The sequence below is a fragment of the Oratosquilla oratoria genome, chromosome 12 (assembly GCF_046742065.1).
Source record: "Oratosquilla oratoria isolate Oo_2021 chromosome 12, ASM4674206v1, whole genome shotgun sequence".
Lineage (NCBI taxonomy): Eukaryota > Metazoa > Arthropoda > Malacostraca > Stomatopoda > Squillidae > Oratosquilla > Oratosquilla oratoria.
In genome coordinates this window covers 23,885,562-23,902,867 of record NC_134788.1, presented here as the reverse complement: position 1 = coordinate 23,902,867, position 17,306 = coordinate 23,885,562, and the positions used below count along the sequence as shown (strand labels likewise).

Here is a 17,306-nt window from a genome sequence, read left to right as displayed (position 1 = left end):
GGAAGGGGGGGACCGCAAGTGGCAGAGGGGGGGGGTGCGGCTGTGGTAGGCCTGAGAGAGCCCCCCTAACCCACCCTAAACTGTGATTGGTTTGTCGGCTTTGTCGGTAGAATTAGGGGGAAGTGTGAGGGGAGGGATAGGTAGAGGCAGTGGCTGTGAAAATTTGCAGACCCGCCCCCCCCCCCCCTATGTATACAGATACAGGGAAGATCCCCAGGTTGGTTGTGGTTGTGGTGGTGGTGTTGTTGATGCTGGTGATAGGGTCTGGGTGGAAGAGGTGGCGGTGAAAGGTCGCCAGCAGCAGGTGTAAGGGGAGGATTGTACACCGGGAGAGTGACAGCTGCTGTTTAATTCTTTCCAGGGGGTATACCTGGGCATTGACTTGGCGCCAGGGCCTTTCCAGCACGGAAGTCAGGCGGCGGCGTCTGGCGCCGTTCCGATGAGCGCATCCTGGGGCTTCCAGTGCCCCGTGTGCCAAAAGGTGGTGCAGAGGAGGGATAATTATATCCGCCACTTGCGTCTCCACACGGGCCAGCTGCCCTACGAGTGCACGCTGTGCGGGCGAAGGTTCAACTCGAAGTACCACCTCGAGTATCATATGCGGCGCAGTGCAGCGCACGCCAATCACTCCTCGTCCTCCTCCTCCTCCTCCGCCGCCGCGACGACGTCGTCCTCGTCCACGTCGCAAGTGAGCACGCAGGAGCGTCTCTAGCACCAGCGCCAGGAGCGGCGACGGCGACGGCGGCGGCGGCGGCGGCGGCGGCGGCAGCAACAGCAGGAGCCGGGACCCCCTTCGAGGATGCACGGCCGGCGGCAGGAGCCCTGCCCTCGGAAGGGGAACGTGGGGACGGGCAGGGTAAGGCACGTGTTGGGGCAAGAGTTGTAATGGCGAGGACTGGGAGGGTCGGGGAAACAGATGCAAAATGGTGAACAAGAGGAAGACATATTGAAGAATTAACAAAGCTTTTGGCTGTAGGGAGGGAGGGTGGGTGAGAGAGACCTCACGCTGGGGGCCTGGGTAGTGGTGGTCTGTGTGTGTGGTGTTGTGGGGGAGGAAGAGGAAGAGGAGGAGGAGGAAAGTACGCCCGTGTAGGTGTAGTGGGAGGGGTTGGGGATAACGTGGGTGCAAATAGAGAACCACAACAACACCAATGGTGAGCGGCTTTTTCTGTTCGTTTCAGAGATTGGGACTGTTTATGTCGGCCCCCAGCTCGCTCTTAACGAGACTAAGCAGCAAAAACTACAAGTGCTCGTTCTGTGGCAAGGCCTTTCAGCGGCGCGCCAACGCTGTCCGCCACGAAAAGATACACACGGGCGAGAAGCCGTTTCTTTGCATTCTGTGTGGCCGGGGATTCATCACGAAGGCAAACCTTCAGTACCATATCGATGTTAGCCAGGAACACGCGCACAACCGCATGGTGGCCGCCGCCGCAGGCAGGGCCAACCACGTCTTCGTGGCCTCAGACACTCCGTCCTCGCCCACTACCACCTAAGGAAAGGGGCCACAGCGGGAGGAAGAAGAGGAAGAGGAAGAGGAGGACCAACACCACCACCACCACCACCACCGTCGGCAGCAGTAGCAGAATGAGAACCCGTCGTCACCGACGCCGCCGCCGCCGCTGCTACAGCACCTCATCCGCGGACAGTTACCTGTGACTTCCTGAAGGCGGAGGAGGATGGAAGGGGGTGGGGGGGGTAACGCGTCGTCGCTTGTCCCGCCCGACTGTTCCATCGACGGGCGGCGCGCGTGGAGGCTGGAAGGCGGTCGGACGGACGGGCGGGCGGGCGGGCGGGTGGGTGGGTGGAATCGGTCATACGGAGAGGGAGAAGGTGAGGAGAGGTTGGTTCTGGGGGGCTGTTTGCGGGGGGGGGAGGAGAGAAGTGGAATGAGACAATGGGGGGAGAGGGGGGTTAGGTAGGTGTCGATGGAGGGGTATATGAAGAGTGAGTGTGCAAGGCTGAGATTGGGGGAGGGGGGATTGAACGGAAATGGAGCTATGGATGGGTGGAGGGGGGGCAGATGGGGGAGACGGGGGTGGGGGGGAGATTTTTTCTTTAACGAAAGGAAAGATGGTGAGGATACGGGGAGTGCAGGCGATGGGAGAAGTGTTGGCTGGCAGACACGCTGTGCCTACCTGACGGTGGTATCGGCGAAGAGGAGACGCGAGGCGAGGGGTTGAGAAGAGGAGGAGGAGGAGAGAGGAGACGGCAATTTATCCCTACAGCGAAATGAACACGACCGTGGGAGGACGGGACGGGAGCAGAGGAGAGTGTGTGTGTGTTATGTGCTCGTAGTGTGTTAGCACGTAGGCTGGACTAGTTCTGGGCTGTAGTCTGGGAGCCCGTGGACATTGTTGGCATGTGGTAGTGCTGTTGGTTAGCCCTCCCCCCCCCTCAGCTCTAAGGTGTGGTCTCCATCTGTTGCAGGGCGTTTGGCAACAGGGTCACACGGAGTGGCGTGATGAGAAGGAGGAAGGGCACAGGCTGCTCGTGGACTGTCCGCGGCCCTTTTCGTGTGCCTACTGTGAGAAGGCCTTTAAGAGGAAGGACCACTTGATAATACATGAGAAGGTACACACGGGCGATAAGCCCTTCGTGTGCGAGATGTGCGGGCAGCGATTCGCCCAGAAGACGCACCTGCGCAACCACCTTACCAAACACTCGGACTTGCGCGCTTTCGCCTGTGTCGTTTGCGGCAAGCGCTTCAAGAGGAAGGACTCGCTCAAGCTGCACGAGAAGATCCACCATAACGAGAACAACATGTGCTCCATCTGTGGACTCATGTTCGAGACGCGGGACATGTGGAGACTCCACTTGGCTTCCCACTACCCTGTGCAACTGTAGCCCGGCGGCGGCGGCGGCAGCGGCGGCAGCAGCAGTGGCGGCGGTAGCAGCTGTCGTTCTAGTAGCAGTAGCAGCGTCGGCGGCGGCGGCGGAGGCGGAGGCGACGCGAGCTCCGCCGCCCCATCCCCGTCCCCTTCTCCCCACCTGTAGGCCCTGCCCCCCCCCCCACGTTCTTACATAGTTATCGTAGCCACGGGGGGCAATGGCAGCCTCCCCCCTCCAAGGAACCCAGCAGGTTCCTCTCGTGACCCGCCTTCGGGGAGTGATCTAGCTGATGTGGGGAGGGATGGAGGGAGGTCGATCGAGGTCGGCCTTCCCTTTGGGTAGTGTAAGGGCGGCGCTTCTGTCCTCCTCCATCGAAGGTGAAGCTCCTCTTCCTCCTCCCTGTTCCTCCTCCTTCTCCTCCTTGTCCTCCTTGTCCTTTTAACTGTGGTTGTTTTGGCTGCGAGGTAGGTGTGTGTGTGGAGTAGCAGCGCGACCTGCCAGATGTTTCTAGTCACGGGTAAAAAGAAGTAATTGCCGCATTCCATACAGTCCTTAGCTTAGTGTGTTGGCCGCGTCCTGCTTCACGCCCCCCCCCCCAGGTGGTGGTGGTGGTGGTGGTGGTGATGGTGGTGGTGGTGAGGGAGGAAGAAGGAGGAGGAGGATGATGATCAGGGTGGGTGCTGGAGATAGCGAAGGTGATGATAGCGATGGCGAAGAGTCGCGTACGTGCGAGGGTGGCACAGGTTGACAGGTGGTGATGTGGTGTTAGTGGTGGAAGGGAAGAGGAGGAGTAAGGAGGAGGAGGAGGAGGTGTTGGCACATGTTGTTAAGCGGCTCTGCTCTGTTCCAGGGGTTGATGGCCGCGCTCAACTACCCCATGCCTTCCCTGGAAGACGAATCACTAAGGCCCCATCAGTGTGTGTACTGTGGGCGCCGATTTAAGCGGAAAGACCATCGGATCGAGCACGAACGCATCCACACGGGCGAGCGGCCCTACGCCTGTGACATGTGCGGGAGGGCCTTTGTGCAGAAGCACCAGCTCATGAGTCACGTGAAACGAAAGCACTCGGCCGACGCGACCTCCTCCTCCAACACCTCCTCTTCCACATCCTCCACCACCTCCTCCAACACAACCTCGTTGACGTCGCAACACCACCATCATCACCACCACCACCAGCACCACAATGCTGGACACAGCACCTCCTCCTCCTCCTCCTCGCACCACCACGCAGCCCTCGGAGCAGTCAACGCCATGGCCCAGTACGCTGCCGCGGCCGCTGCGGCAGCCAGTCTTCCGCCGCACTCTGCCGCCGCAGCCGCCGCCGCCGCCGCACATCACTTGAGCAGTGAAGCTTCCTTTCAAGCTAACCCGTCGGATTCCTTCTAGAAGGCGGTAGCCCCCACCTCTTCCTCCTCCTCCTCCTCCTCGCCCTCTTCCTCCTTCCCGCCGCAGTCTACAACGCCCCCCTCCCCTCCCCTCCCCCAGCAGGAGCCACTGCCCTACTACCCACGAGAGCAGGAAATCTTTATCCTGTGGAGGAGGACTGGGGACGGGCTCAGAACGAAGGGGCCTTCGTCAGGAACCGGGAAGGTTGGGGTGTGAGTGAGTGAGTGTGTCTGTGTCTCTTAACCCATTAAACTCCGATGACAAGATGTCTTGTCATTTGGTCAAATATAACAAAAAATCATAAAACACCAAAATGTTTGATCAAACACCAGAAAAATATGACGTCAGTAGTCCTCGCTTCGCTCGCTCGCAGCTTCGCTGCGAGCGAAGCGAGGACTACTGACGTCATATTTTTCTGGTGTTTGATCAAACATTTTGGTGTTTTATGATTTTTTGTTATATTTGACCAAATGACAAGACATCTTGTCATCGGAGTTTAATGGGTTTAGGTCAGGTCGGTCTGAGGCCGGGCCTTCTGTGCAGTCGTTTTAGACTTCCTCTTCCTCCTCCTCCTCGCCCTCTTCCTCCTCCTCCTCCTCCTCCTTCTGTAGACGAATCAAGGCAGCAGAGAAACCACCAAACAGAGAACAGAGACCAGTATGGCCGTTCTTGTAAACACGTTTTTAGATATTCATTTTATTTGAAATAAATTTTTTTTAGTTTGTTTAAAAAAACAACAACTGGTGGGATGTAGTTTAATGACCCAATGTGCCACGACATATTTAAAAAACAAAAAAAAAAATCCGAGATCTTAGTCCAGCAGTATTACCCTCCTCCCACTCCCCCCCACCCCCTCCCTTCTGATAACCTGGAAACGCTGTGTATATTTTGGGAGAGGCAGTGGCATTTGTATGAACATCTGTTATTTTGATGTGTAATAACGACGATGGTGATATGAAGAGAGTGTGTGATAAAGGAGTGTGATAATGAAACTGATGTTAAGCTATGATGGATTATTTATGCACAGTAAAAACAGTCTGACCCAATACAAGACACGAGTTTTGCATTTCGTCCTTATAATAAATGTGATGATGTTTTGATGGTATATATTGTTTATTTTTTATTATTATTATTATTATTATTATTATTTTTTTGTAGCTTGGGTTGTGAGTTTCGGTCCTGTAAGGACGCACGGTTATATATGTATATTATTATTATATTTATTTATTTTTATTTTATTTGTTTATTTATTGCACACGCTCCGAAGTCCTTGAGGAGTCGAGTGCCCCTAGAGACATGACACATGTATTAACCCATTAAACTCCGATGACAAGATGTCTTGTCATTTGGTCAAATAAAACAAAAAATCATAAAACACCAAAATGTTTGATCAAACACCAGAAAAATATGACGTCAGTCCTCGCTTCGCTGCGAGCGAAGCGAGGACTGACGTCATATTTTTCTGGTGTTTGATCAAACATTTTGGTGTTTTATGATTTTTTGTTTTATTTGACCAAATGACAAGACATCTTGTCATCGGAGTTTAATGGGTTAACGTGTGATTTGCCTGTGATATGGAAAAATCTTTTGGGATAACGTGGGTGAGATTTGCCCCACCCCACCCCCACACCCAACAGTCGTGTGACTTCCTTGAAAGACTTTATTAAGGCGAGGTCAAGGTTGACTCGAAGACCCATTGCATCTTGTATTAAAAAAAACAAGAAAAATTAATTGGAGTCGAGAAAGGGGCTTGTTAATAATAGTCTGTGATTTTTATGTAGAAATAAGCTTTGTTATGTGTTGGTATCGACTAGAGAATGGTGTGTGTGTGTGTGTGTGTGTTCAGCAGTGATGTCATTGTTGACAGGCCGAAGAACCGTGGTTGTTGGTAATTGGAGGACGCGTGTGATCGTGTTGTCAGCAACAGAGAGTGTGTTGGCCACGTGTATGAAGGACAACAACTATAGCACCACGTGTGCAGTGCCTCATTGTTTAGCCTTGGATGTGGGGAGCGTCAAGTGATTTATATTCATTCATAAGTCTTGGGACAGCCCAGAGAAAATCTCTCTCTCTCTCTCTCTCTCTCTCTCTCTCTCTCTCTCTCTCTCTCTCTCTCCCCCCCCCCGAGTTATTAAGTCTTTTAATTAAATTCGTATAAGAAAGTGTTAAACCCATAAATATACACAAAGGAAATTATTTTAGAATTGCCTTCAGTTAATTTTCACCGTAACGACGCCAAAACGGGATGGTTTGGCCTTTTCTGGGAGGCGATATGGCGGGGAAAAAATATAGCGTGTCTTCTCAAAAGTTATACTTCTGGCGAAAAAAAAAGCCAGAAAAAACGCCGTTCTGAGCGAAAATGGCGTATTGTTGACGTCGACGGCATCTATACGCTTATCTCTCCTCTCCCTTTCCTCTCTCTCCTCTCTCTCCTCTCTCTTCTCTCCTTCCTCTCACTCCCCCCCTCTCTCCCTCTTTCTCCTCTCCACTCTCCCCCTCTCTCCCCCACTCACCCCTTCTCTCTCACTCCCTCTCCCTCTCACTCCCCCTCTCTCTCGCTCTCACTTCCCCCCTCTCTCTCTCTCTCACTCCCCCCTCTCTCCCTCTCTCCCTCTCTATCTATCTATCTCCCTCCCTCCCGTGGTCTTTCATTTCTTTCTCTTGGGCGCGTTTACACACACACACACACACACACACACACACACACACACACACAAGTTACACACAAGTTACACACAGGAAAAATATTGTGAAAACAATTCTTAAGAGCTTAATGATGCTGTGTGAAACTAGTCTCTCTCAATGGCCATAATAAATCTTAAGAACAACAAAATTAGTCTACTACAGTAGAGGTTGTGTGTAAACTACATTTTCCCGCAAGTTAATCTACTTGGTTAACCCATTAAACAAGATTCTTGTCATTTGGTCAAATAAAACAAGAAATCATAAAACACCAAAATGTTTGATCAAACAGCACCAGAAAAACATGACGTCAGTAGTCCTCGCTTCGCTCGCTCGCTCGCTCGTGAGCGAAGCGAGGACTACTGACGTCATGTTTTTCTGGTGCTGTTTGATCAAACATTTTGGTGTTTTATGATGTTTTGTTTTATTTGACCAAATGACAAGAATCTTGTCATCGGAGTTTAATACCTGCAAGTCCTTAGTCTGTAAAAAAAAATCCTCATTGCATCGTCCCAGTGGGAGAAATTGGAATGGTTTAGATAATCTAGTTTAACCAGATAATGTTAGTTATCATGGGACTTTGAGGAAAATCTCAGCTACGGGTTCGAAAGGACCCCACGAAATATTTTTATTTTATATATATATTTTTTTTTTATTATGTTTTTTTCAATCGTACTGAGACCGCCGGGACCCAGCAAGCTTTCGAAATAATAGCATGCTAAGTCTCCCTTCCCCCCAGCTGCGCCGTCGTCAGGTGGTTCTCGCCGACCATCACCCGTTCGGGTAGTCCACCCCGCACGGTATGTCCTTGGGTCCCCAAAAACTACTTCCTGCAGGAGGAGTACCAGGTCATAAGCTAGAGTCCAACGGGCGGCTGCATCTCCTCCAGGCAGGTGTTCTCCGAGTCGGCCTTCCGGCACTTCGCCCTGCCCTCCGTCAGGAAGCGTTGCCGGAGGTGCTCCTGGTGAGGCGGGGCCGGGGGGGGGGGAGCGGTGTTGGTTGAGTGCGAGCTGCGCACGCACACGTACGTTATGTAAGATAGCTCTTAGAACCTTCGGCAGGAGGAGCACAAGGCGGCAAGACTAAGAGGAGTCGTTGTTTCCGTTGCAGGGACGGACTTTGGTGGGCTGGCTGGGGCGCGGTGAGCCAATGCGCGAGTCCCTGCTTCTGCCCTGCCCTTCTTCTTCCTCGCTAAAAGCCTCCAACTCCCCCCCTTCCACCACGGCCGCGTCCTCGGCCTCCAACAACACCCACTCAGACCCCCCGGGGGCCACCTCGAACCATTGCACCACCTCCTCCTCGACCACCTCGTCCTCAAAGCCCTCCTCCGTGTCGTCCCCCTGCAACGCCCGGGCCGCCCGCTTCGCCGCTGCTCCTCCTCCTCCTCCTCCCCCAACCTGCGTCGGGTCCTCGCCCTCGCCTCCCCAGCAGCAGCCGCAGCAACATCGTCTGACGTCGCTCCACCAGCTGGGCTACGCCGTACCTCACCCCCTGTCGCCCGCTGCCGCAGCCGCCGCCGCCGCCGCCGCAGCTGCTGCCGCTGGGGGGAGTGGCGGTGGAGGCGGCGGCAGCGCCGCCGGCGGGAGCAGAGTGTTGCTGAGCTGGGAACAGGCGAGGCCCTTCTCCTGCGCCTACTGCCAGAGGCGCTTCAAGACCAAGCAACACGTGACGCAGCACGAGAGGATTCACACGGGGGAGCGACCCTACGTCTGCCCCCACTGCAGGGCGCGCTTCACTCAGATGACCTCCCTGCAGCGTCACAAGGGGCGCGCCCATCCGGACCAAGGGCACGTCAACATATACAACAGCTAAGAGAGAGCGGTGGTCACACACACACACACACACTGTCATGGTGGTGGCGGTGGCGGACGAAGGTGTCTTGCGGTTTTGTTGGAAGGTGGTGTGTGTCAAGGAGTATTGTTCATTTTTTTTACTTCTACGCACACGGTCTTGGTCGTAGATGAGGGCCTCCCGGCGGCGTGAGTACTCTTCCTCCCTCCTCCTCCTCCCTCCTTCCTCCTCCCTCCTTCCTCCCTCCTCCCTCCTCCTGCGCGCGGGTGTCGGATGTGTGTATACTAAGGCCCGGTCCTCCTCCCTCCATTGCAGGGCCTGAGCGCCTTGTGGGAACTGGCCGGGGTGGTGGGAATGCCTTCGAGCTCCACTTCAACGTCATCGCCGCCGCTGCCGGGGGTCGTGCACCATCTGCCGAGCCAGCAGCAGCAGCAGCCGACGCAGCCGCATCCGCAGCATGGTCATAACGCCGCAGCCGCCGCTGCCGCCGCGGGTATTGTGGCCCATGGGAGCCATGCGTTCAAGCAACACGGCGGCGGGGTGGGGGGTCCTCCTGGCGGGGGCGCGGGAGACGACGTGGAGCGGCGTTACGCGTGTTCCTTCTGCGGGAAGCGCTTCATTCGGAAGCACCACGTGAAGCAGCACGAGCGGCTTCACACGGGGGAGCGACCCTTCGTCTGCCGCGCCTGTGGGAAGAGCTTCGTCCAGCAGAACGGACTCATTTCGCACGCCAAGACCTGCCCCGCCGGTAGCGCGGCGGGCGCGGGTCCGCAGGGGGCGCCTCCCCCCGCAGGCGGATTCTCGTTCGACGGAGACCTTGTGGCTCGACTGCACGCCGCTTTCCCCAATCCAGCTTCAGCCGGCACGATGCCTTCGTCAGCGTCGCCGTCGGCGTCCTTTACAGAGCAACAGTAGTGTGTGTGTGTGCGTGTGTGTGTTTGTATGTATATGTTCAATTCGTGGTGCTATAATAGCTGTGTTAGGTCATGCAGATGTGATTCAACAAAGTCAATTTCGAGAAGGAATTGACGTCACTGGCGGCGAGGCCGCCGCTTCGGATCAGCTGATCTGTGTGTACATTCGAGTCGCCGCCGCTGCTGTGACGTGTTCTGCCGGTGGTTGTGTTCGTTTGGGGGTGGGGGAGGAGGTCCTTCGGGTACCCAAGGTTCTTGTTCAGCCACGGGGTCCCGGGGGGGGGGGGGGGGGTTCAGGGGTGACTTAGCTTTTTTTTTTTTTTTTTTTTAATAATGAGCGTTACGAGGGGAATTGTATGTGGGCAAACCGCAGGTGGTATAACCGGCCAGGTGCTGGTGGTGGTGGTGGTGGTGATATTGGTATTGGTGTGGCTAAAGAGGAGGAGGAGGTGGTGGTGGTGGTTGATTTTGGTTTGGTGTTGGGTGTGCTGCTCTTTGCCGCGAGCGCCACTAAAGGCGGGTCGTTTCTCGTTGCAGGGCGTTGTGTCGGCTCAGTCCTATTCCGCCCTCGGGGTGGGGCTGACGATCAGGCACGCCCTCCACCACAACCATTCCGCTCAGCCGCCGCCGCCGCCGCCACCGCCCCCTCCACCGCCTCCGCAGACCGTGACCGCCCTCCCGCAGCACCACGGCAGCGGCGGTGTGGCCACTACTAGCAGCGGCGGCGGCGGCGGAGGCGGAGGGAGCTTTGGCAGTGGGACGGCCTTCGGGCTGCCAGGGGCTTCATCGTTGACGGGTGGAGGAGTAGGTGGTGGTGGGTGTGGATCGGATGTCAACGTCTTTAGTGACGCCATTGTCAGCAGCCTGGCCTACGGCGGCAGCGGTGGCGGGAAGGAGCGGCTGGGTGGCGGTGCCCCGCCGTCAGGAATGACGTACCGCAGCGGGGAGGAGCGCCCCTTCCCGTGCCCCTACTGCTCGCAGCGGTTCAAACGGCGCTACACCCTGGACGAACACGTCCGCATCCACCTCGGCTCGAGGCCGCACACCTGCTACAACTGCGGCAGGAGCTTCACCCAGAGGAGCACCTTGCTCAAGCACATCAAGGTGGGCGTCTGCACCAAGGACACTGCCTCGAGCTCGCACGGATGAAGAACCTTGCACTGGCTGACCCTCCGTCAGGAGGGCAGCGTCCCTGGAGGAGGAGGTGGAGCCCAGTTCCCCCGCTCTCTCCTCCCCCACCAAACACCCGCCACCTTACTGCCACCGGGCCGCCTCAATGGGAGGCGAGGGCGTCTTACTGGAAGCTCTCCCGCTCCTGCCCCGCCCTGCGTCGTGCAAGACCCGCTCGGGGGGCTTCGGGTTGTTGCGTCTCGACACGTGCTAAGTATCTGGCCGGAGGAACACCCTGCTGCTGGGGGGACCTAAGAAAGGTGATGTTCCTCCTCCTCTTCTCCCCCTCCCCGACCACCTACCCCTCCCCGTCTTCCCATGATGCGTACCGAAACACAAAAGTCGTTATTTCCTCCTTCCTCCCCTACCTTCCTCCCTCCCTCCTCGTCTCATGGCTACTCGAAAAATCCCTCAAAACACACACACACACACACACACACATACACGTACACATACACAATAAAGTAAGTCCAAATTTGATGAAGACAGAGACTGACCCAAACTCTTTATTCAAGAAATACTTGAAGACACACACACGCACTCGTACATACATACGTGCATACACGGAGGCCCGTCTTGTGTTTACCAAAGTTACGAGTGTTATGGTTTTTTCGCCACATAGTTGAAGATGCTGTTAAGTCAGTTCAAGTTTTGTGATAATTTGAAATAAACTAAAATAAAATTCTGGAAGAGGCGACATGACGTCACAACGTTTATCTACAGAATTCGGTTACAAAAGCATTTGCTTCACCAAACAATGCAAACCTTTTGCAGAGGGGAAAATAATCGTTGAATTGATCCGGTAGGCACGACAATTAATGATAATTATTTAATATATTAAACGTGCTGACAGCGCAAAATTGGCAAAGACTGGTGTTAAAATCAAGTTGCTCGCACAAATAGCCATATACGGAAACAGTATTAAGGAATACTCCAACATATCCCTCGGTGTAATCCCCCCTTCCCCAAATCCTGCTACACATCTTGAAGTGCTCTGGGAGTTTTAAGTAGTTAAACTCCGATGACAAGATGTCTTGTCATTTGGTCAAATAAAACAAAAAATCATAAAACACCAAAATGTTTGATCAAACACCAGAAAAATATGACGTCAGTCCTCGCTTCGCTCGCGAGCGAAGCGAGGACTGACGTCATATTTTTCTGGTGTTTGATCAAACATTTTGGTGTTTTATGATTTTTTGTTTTATTTGACCAAATGACAAGACATCTTGTCATCGGAGTTTAATGGGTTAAGTAGTTAACAGACCTACGTATGCCCCCCACCCCCATCCCCCCCATTCCTCGTTCTCTTTGAGGTTGAAAAAAAAAAAACAATCGAGAATGGTGTTTGTATATATAAAAAAGTTGTGTACATGGACTTTGAATCTTTAAATAATAATAAAGGACGTACCCATAATTATATACTTTGTATTTTTCCTTATTTTATCGTTGACTTAATGACAATGGAATCGTTTGGTAATTGTAAGTCTATAAGATCGTTTTGTGGCAACAGGGAATGGAGGAAATAGTTTGAAGGCTAATAGGTAACCCGGAAATGGGATTTTGTGAGTTTAATTGGTGGTACTTGGCAAGAGGAGGGAATGGATGCGTCTTAGGTGACGCATCCATTCCTCCAGGGAGGTAATGGATGACTTTGGATGAGGCGTTCCATCCTCTTTCAGGGCATCCAAGGTAGTCGCCATCCGGCCAGGAAGCGCCCAAGATCGAGGTCCCCTACAGGAAGCCTGAAGGAGGAGGAGGAACAAGAAGATCGCACAGCCAGGCCGAAGCTGCGAGGCAGATGTCGGCGCCTTCGTCGGGAGGGACAGGCCGTTGGGTCACAGCGGGAGGGAAGGGCGCCCCGGAGGTGCGACGTGTGTGGGGAGTGGGTAGAGGAGGAGGGGTGCCCTCCTCCCGGAGGGACCTGGCTGACGAAGATCTGTCACAGATGGAGGGGGGAGGCAGGGAAAGGCAATAGACAGCCCTACTACTGAAGAAGTCTCTCTCTCTCTCTCTCTCTCTTTCTTTCTCTCTCTCTCTCTCTCTCTCTCTCAGGTATTTGGGTGGTCGCGATCGAGACTGTTCAAAGGAGGATCAGCCCCTGGGTTGATCCTCGTACTTGGAAATCGACCTCCTCCGTCAGATAGGTCCTCGTGTCCAGGGATGTCTTTGTTAGTTGGATCAGTTCGAGTTATAGACTCAAATTGCTCCTTTTTCGTGCCACCATGGGTTATAAACTGGCTAAATCTAGATGTGTAAGCTGAATTTGTGTTTCTAGGGTCGTCTAGGTTAGTGGGCATGGATACGTCGACCAGGAACACTTGTTACTCACCTTGACAGACAAGTCCCGCCCACCACCTAGTCGCGGAGACCCCTCATTGGTGGGCACAGGGGCGGGAGTCACGTGATGTAAGTGGGCGGGGCTTAGTACAAACACCACCCACCGTCTAGTCGAGCCTTATTAGTAGACAGGCTCGTGGAAATCACGTGATCTAAGTGGGTGGGACTTAATACAAACCCCGCCCGCCGCCTAGTTTCTGAGAGCACTCATTGGTGGACATCGGCACGGGGAAGTCACGTGATCTAAATGGGCGGGGCTTGATAGAAGCCCCGCCTCTTCCGTGAAGTTCCTTCATTGGTGGGCATAGGCTCTGGGAAGTCACATGATATAAGTGGGCGGGGCTTTGTTTGCGAAGGAGGCGGAGTTAGCAAGGTTGGGGTGAGGGGGTGGGGAGTGTCTTATAGAAACTCCAGTTAGTTAAGGGCTGGCTTTAACCTTCTTAAGGAAGTTAGATAAGATTACTCTTAGGATCTAATCCAGAACGAACGGGAGTACTGTGTTCAACATACACTCCCGAGAACTCCCAAAGACATGTGGTTGGAGTCATGACTCGGCCTTAGGCCCCATTCACACTAGCGGTTTGAACCGCAAGTGTGAACAGGGCCTTAGGATGATGAACAGGATCGCCTTCAAAGTCCTACACGATGAAAAATATTGCGCAATATTCCGTATTGTACAATATTACTGACGGTATAGGGATAGTATTGAAGAGGCTCGCGTGCTTGGCCTGTGCTTTCGAGGTCTTCAATATATTGAGTCATTCTTCAATACCATTGCTACTCAGTTCAATAATATTGTACAAAACGAAATATTGCGCAATAATATTGTGTAAGGCAAGCTTAACTTGTGTAAGTTTGTGTAATGTGTACGAAGTACATTGTTGCTAGACGAAATAACTTACGGTGGCGGCACACTAGGCTAGCGTGATATTTGCTTTTGCTACTGAGTTTGATTAGAAACGACTTGGGTAACAGTATTCTAAGACATATGAACAGTGTGTCTAGGTTCAAACTCTTAGTCGTTCAGCTTCTCACTCTATGACGCAAGTGGCAAAAGCAAATAGCATGCTAGCGAAAAATTGCTTGTGTGCTGCCGGGACTTTTTATTTATTTATCATTTTTTATTATTTTTTATTATTATTTTATTTATTTATTTATTTATTTATTTATTTTTGTGTGTGAACGGAATCTCATATTTTGGAACGATTTCTTCTCTGTAACGGAAACTTCCTGATTTTCGAGAATCTCAATAAAGAATGATAGCTGTTGTTTACATTATATATTCCCGTAGCGTTGTATACTCTTCTATGGACATACTCTATATAATTTATTCTGGCTAAAGATGAACGATTTTATTCGGTTGAGGGCCTTTGGAGTGGGGGGAGGAAGGGGGAATGTAACAGCCTAATGCGGCTGTTCATCCCCCCTCCCCCCACCCAGCCAGCCCCTACAGCTGACTGAAATCCTATTTCATCAAGTGAAATAACTTGAAATAAAGATGGTGAGGTGAGTCTTGTTTGAGGTGGAGGTAGGAGGAGGAGGAGGATGATCTGGGCCTGGCAAAGAGGAAGAGGAGGAGTTGGATGAGGAGGAGGAGGAGGAGTGGGCTAAAAGGTCTAAAGGTGCGTTCTGTTTGCAGAGGGGCGTGACGGCGTGTGGCGCTCGGGTCCTGGCAACCCCGGCAGGACCGGGGGCGTCGCGCCTCGCCCTCGCACCGCGCGGCCTGGCCCCTTCCTCCACCTCGCCCTCCTCCTCCACCACCTCCTCCACCTCCTCTGCGGCGGCGGCGGCGGCGGACCTCCTCGCACTTCATCACCATCATCACCATCACCAGCATCATCATCATCTCCAGCACCACTCGCCTACGTCACCCAAGTACCATGTTCCTCCCTTCGGCGGGAGCGGCGGCGGTAGTGGTAGTGGCCTCTCCTCCGCCGCAGGCGGAGGTGGGGTGGCGGCGGCAGGTACTGCCGCAGCAGGTGCTTGCGACAACGGCGTTGGAGGTGGGTACGAGTGCGTCGGAGGCGCGGGAGCTTACGGCGGAGGCGGCGACGGAGGGGAGGAGGGCGGGGGCGTGCTCCACCACCTGATGGAGGTGGCGGCTGCGGCGGCTGCAGCGATGTCCGGCGTGGCTGCCATGGGCGGCAGCGGCGGTGGCGGGGGTGGCGCCAGCGCCGGCGGAGGCGTGGACGACGTGGCCGAGCGCCCGTTCCCGTGCGGTTGGTGCGAGGCGCGGTTCAAGAAGAAGCAGCACCTGCAGAACCACGAGAGGATCCACACAGGCGAGAAGTACGTCTGCGTGGTCTGCGGCCAGGGATTCAGCCGCATGCACATCCTCAAGCACCACGTCGAGAAGAAGCACCACCCGGCGCCCAGCCCCGCCCTCGTCTAGCGCGATCGCAGTCGTCGTCGTCGTCAGGAGGTGCGCGCGCCCCTCTCTCTGGTGACGTACTTTGTGGACACGTGTTTTTAAAGGAAGGGGGGGGGAGCCCAGAGCGTGTTGGCAGATAGTGTTCTCTCGGTTGGGGAGTGTCTCTCTATAAGTCAGAAGATGCATCTGGTAGTCGGAAGCTTTGGGCCGGATTTTCTTTTTTTTTTATAATTATTATTCCTGAAGGAGGCGTTAGCTCAGTGGGCGCGCCCTCGATCCTCGTCCCGGCCTCGTACTTCTTGCACGCCCACCCCCCACACGAATTGGCTTCGCCTAGCTTCGCTCGCTCACTCGCTCGCCTCAGCCTGCACGCCGCGCGTCTTCCGAGGCGGACCTTTGGGGGGACAGTCTAGGGCAGCGTTCACATAAGCGGTTTGAACCGCGACGGTTCATTTACAATGCAAGTCTATGGAGACGTTCACACACACACACAACCGCGCTTTTTTCAGCGGTGTGGTACCGCCGCGGTTTCCGCGCGGTTCAGACCGATAGTGTGAACAGGGCCTTAGGGTGCGAGGGTATGTTGAACACGGTGACTTCCGCCGGGCGGTTTTGTGGCGGTGTCGTCTTGGGGGAACCTGCCCCTACTCGACAACCGCCAAGCGTTAGCAAGAATCAAGTTTATAAAGTGTGCCCTTGTGTCAAGCCACCCCCACCCCCCGTCAGCTGATCATCGAGTGGTGACGTCATTTGCCCCCCTCCCTCTCCTCCCCTTCCTCCCCTCCCCTTCTCCCTCTCCTCCCCTTCCTCCCCTCCCCTTCTCCCTCCCTCTCCTCCCCTTCCTCCCCTCCCCTTCTCCCCTCTCCTCCCCCTCCCTCTCCTCCCCCTCCCTCTCCTCCCCCCTCCCTCTCCTCCCCCCTCCCTCTCCTCCCCCCTCCCTCTCGTCCCCCCTCCCTCTCCTCCCTCTCCTCCCCTTCTCCCTCCTTTCCTTCTCTCCCTCCTTCCCTTTCCTTCCCTCCCTCCTTCCCTTTCCTTCCCTCCCTCCTTCCCTTTCCTTCCCTTTCCTTCCCTCCCTCCTTCCCTTTCCTTCCCTCCCTCCTTCCCTTTCCTTCCCTCCCTCCTTCCCTTTCCTTCCCTCCCTCCTTCCCTTTCTTCCCTCCCTCCTTCTCTTTCTTCCCTCCCTCCTTCCCTTTCTTCCCTCCCTCCTTCCCTTTCTTCCCTCCCTCCTTCCCTTTCCTTCCCTCCTTCTCTTTCCTTCCCTCCTTCTCTTTCCTTCCCTCCTTCTCTTTCCTTCCCTTTCCTTCCCTCCTTCCCTTTCCTTCCCTCCTTCCCTTTCCTTCCCTCCTTCCCTTTCCTTCCCTCCTAACCTCTCCTTCCCTCCTTCCCTTTCCTTCCCTCCTTCCCTCTCCTTCCCTCCTTCCCTCTCCTTCCTCCCCTCATCCCTTCCTTTCCCTCTCCTTCCTCCCCTCATCCCTTCCTTTCCCTCTCCTTCCTCCCCTCATCCCTTCCTTTCCCTCCCTCCTTCATCCCTCCCTCCTTCCCTCGTTCTCTCGTCTCCTCGCCGAAACACTCTCATCACGAATTGAGTGTCACTTGGCACTCAGGAGCCAAAGGTGTGTGTGTGTGTGTGTGTGTGTGGGCACGTTCTCCACCTGACGCCGCCAAGGTCTTCCTCGGCAGCAGTGGCGGCCGGCCAAGGACCTTCGTCATCGTCCTCGAGGGCGAGCTCCCCCCAAGGATGGCTCCGAGGCTGTGAAAAGCTTCCTCGACATGTTATGCAAGAACTCTCAACGTCTTGGTTGTGGGGCCATTCACACGGTCGAAC

At 54.5% G+C, this 17,306-nt stretch overlaps 2 protein-coding genes across 16 annotated transcripts in view; both read left to right on the top strand.

The window, feature by feature from the left end:
- The window catches only part of LOC143031107 (uncharacterized), a 202,836-nt gene that overhangs the window by 74,677 nt on the left and 110,853 nt on the right, over positions 1-17,306 (top strand). Inside the window, exon 5 of one of the 15 annotated variants that reach the window (XM_076194543.1) lies at positions 14,750-16,245. The exons of 10 other annotated variants lie outside the window; for them this stretch is intronic. In XM_076194543.1, coding sequence (XP_076050658.1) covers positions 14,750-15,502 — 753 coding nt within the window. In that variant the 3' untranslated portion in view covers positions 15,503-16,245. Of the gene's footprint in view, positions 1-3,679; positions 4,513-8,008; positions 8,926-9,004; positions 9,824-10,140; positions 12,186-14,749; positions 16,246-17,306 lie in introns of those variants that run through there. 4 more of the 15 variants (XM_076194547.1, XM_076194548.1, XM_076194544.1 and 1 more) reach the window with 4 other exon arrangements.
- LOC143031112 (B-cell lymphoma/leukemia 11B-like) lies at positions 653-1,767 on the top strand. Its single transcript, XM_076194559.1, has 2 exons — positions 653-856; positions 1,182-1,767. The coding sequence occupies exons 1-2, from the start codon at positions 800-802 to the stop codon at positions 1,491-1,493; spliced, it is 369 nt and encodes a 122-aa protein (XP_076050674.1). The 5' UTR covers positions 653-799; the 3' UTR covers positions 1,494-1,767.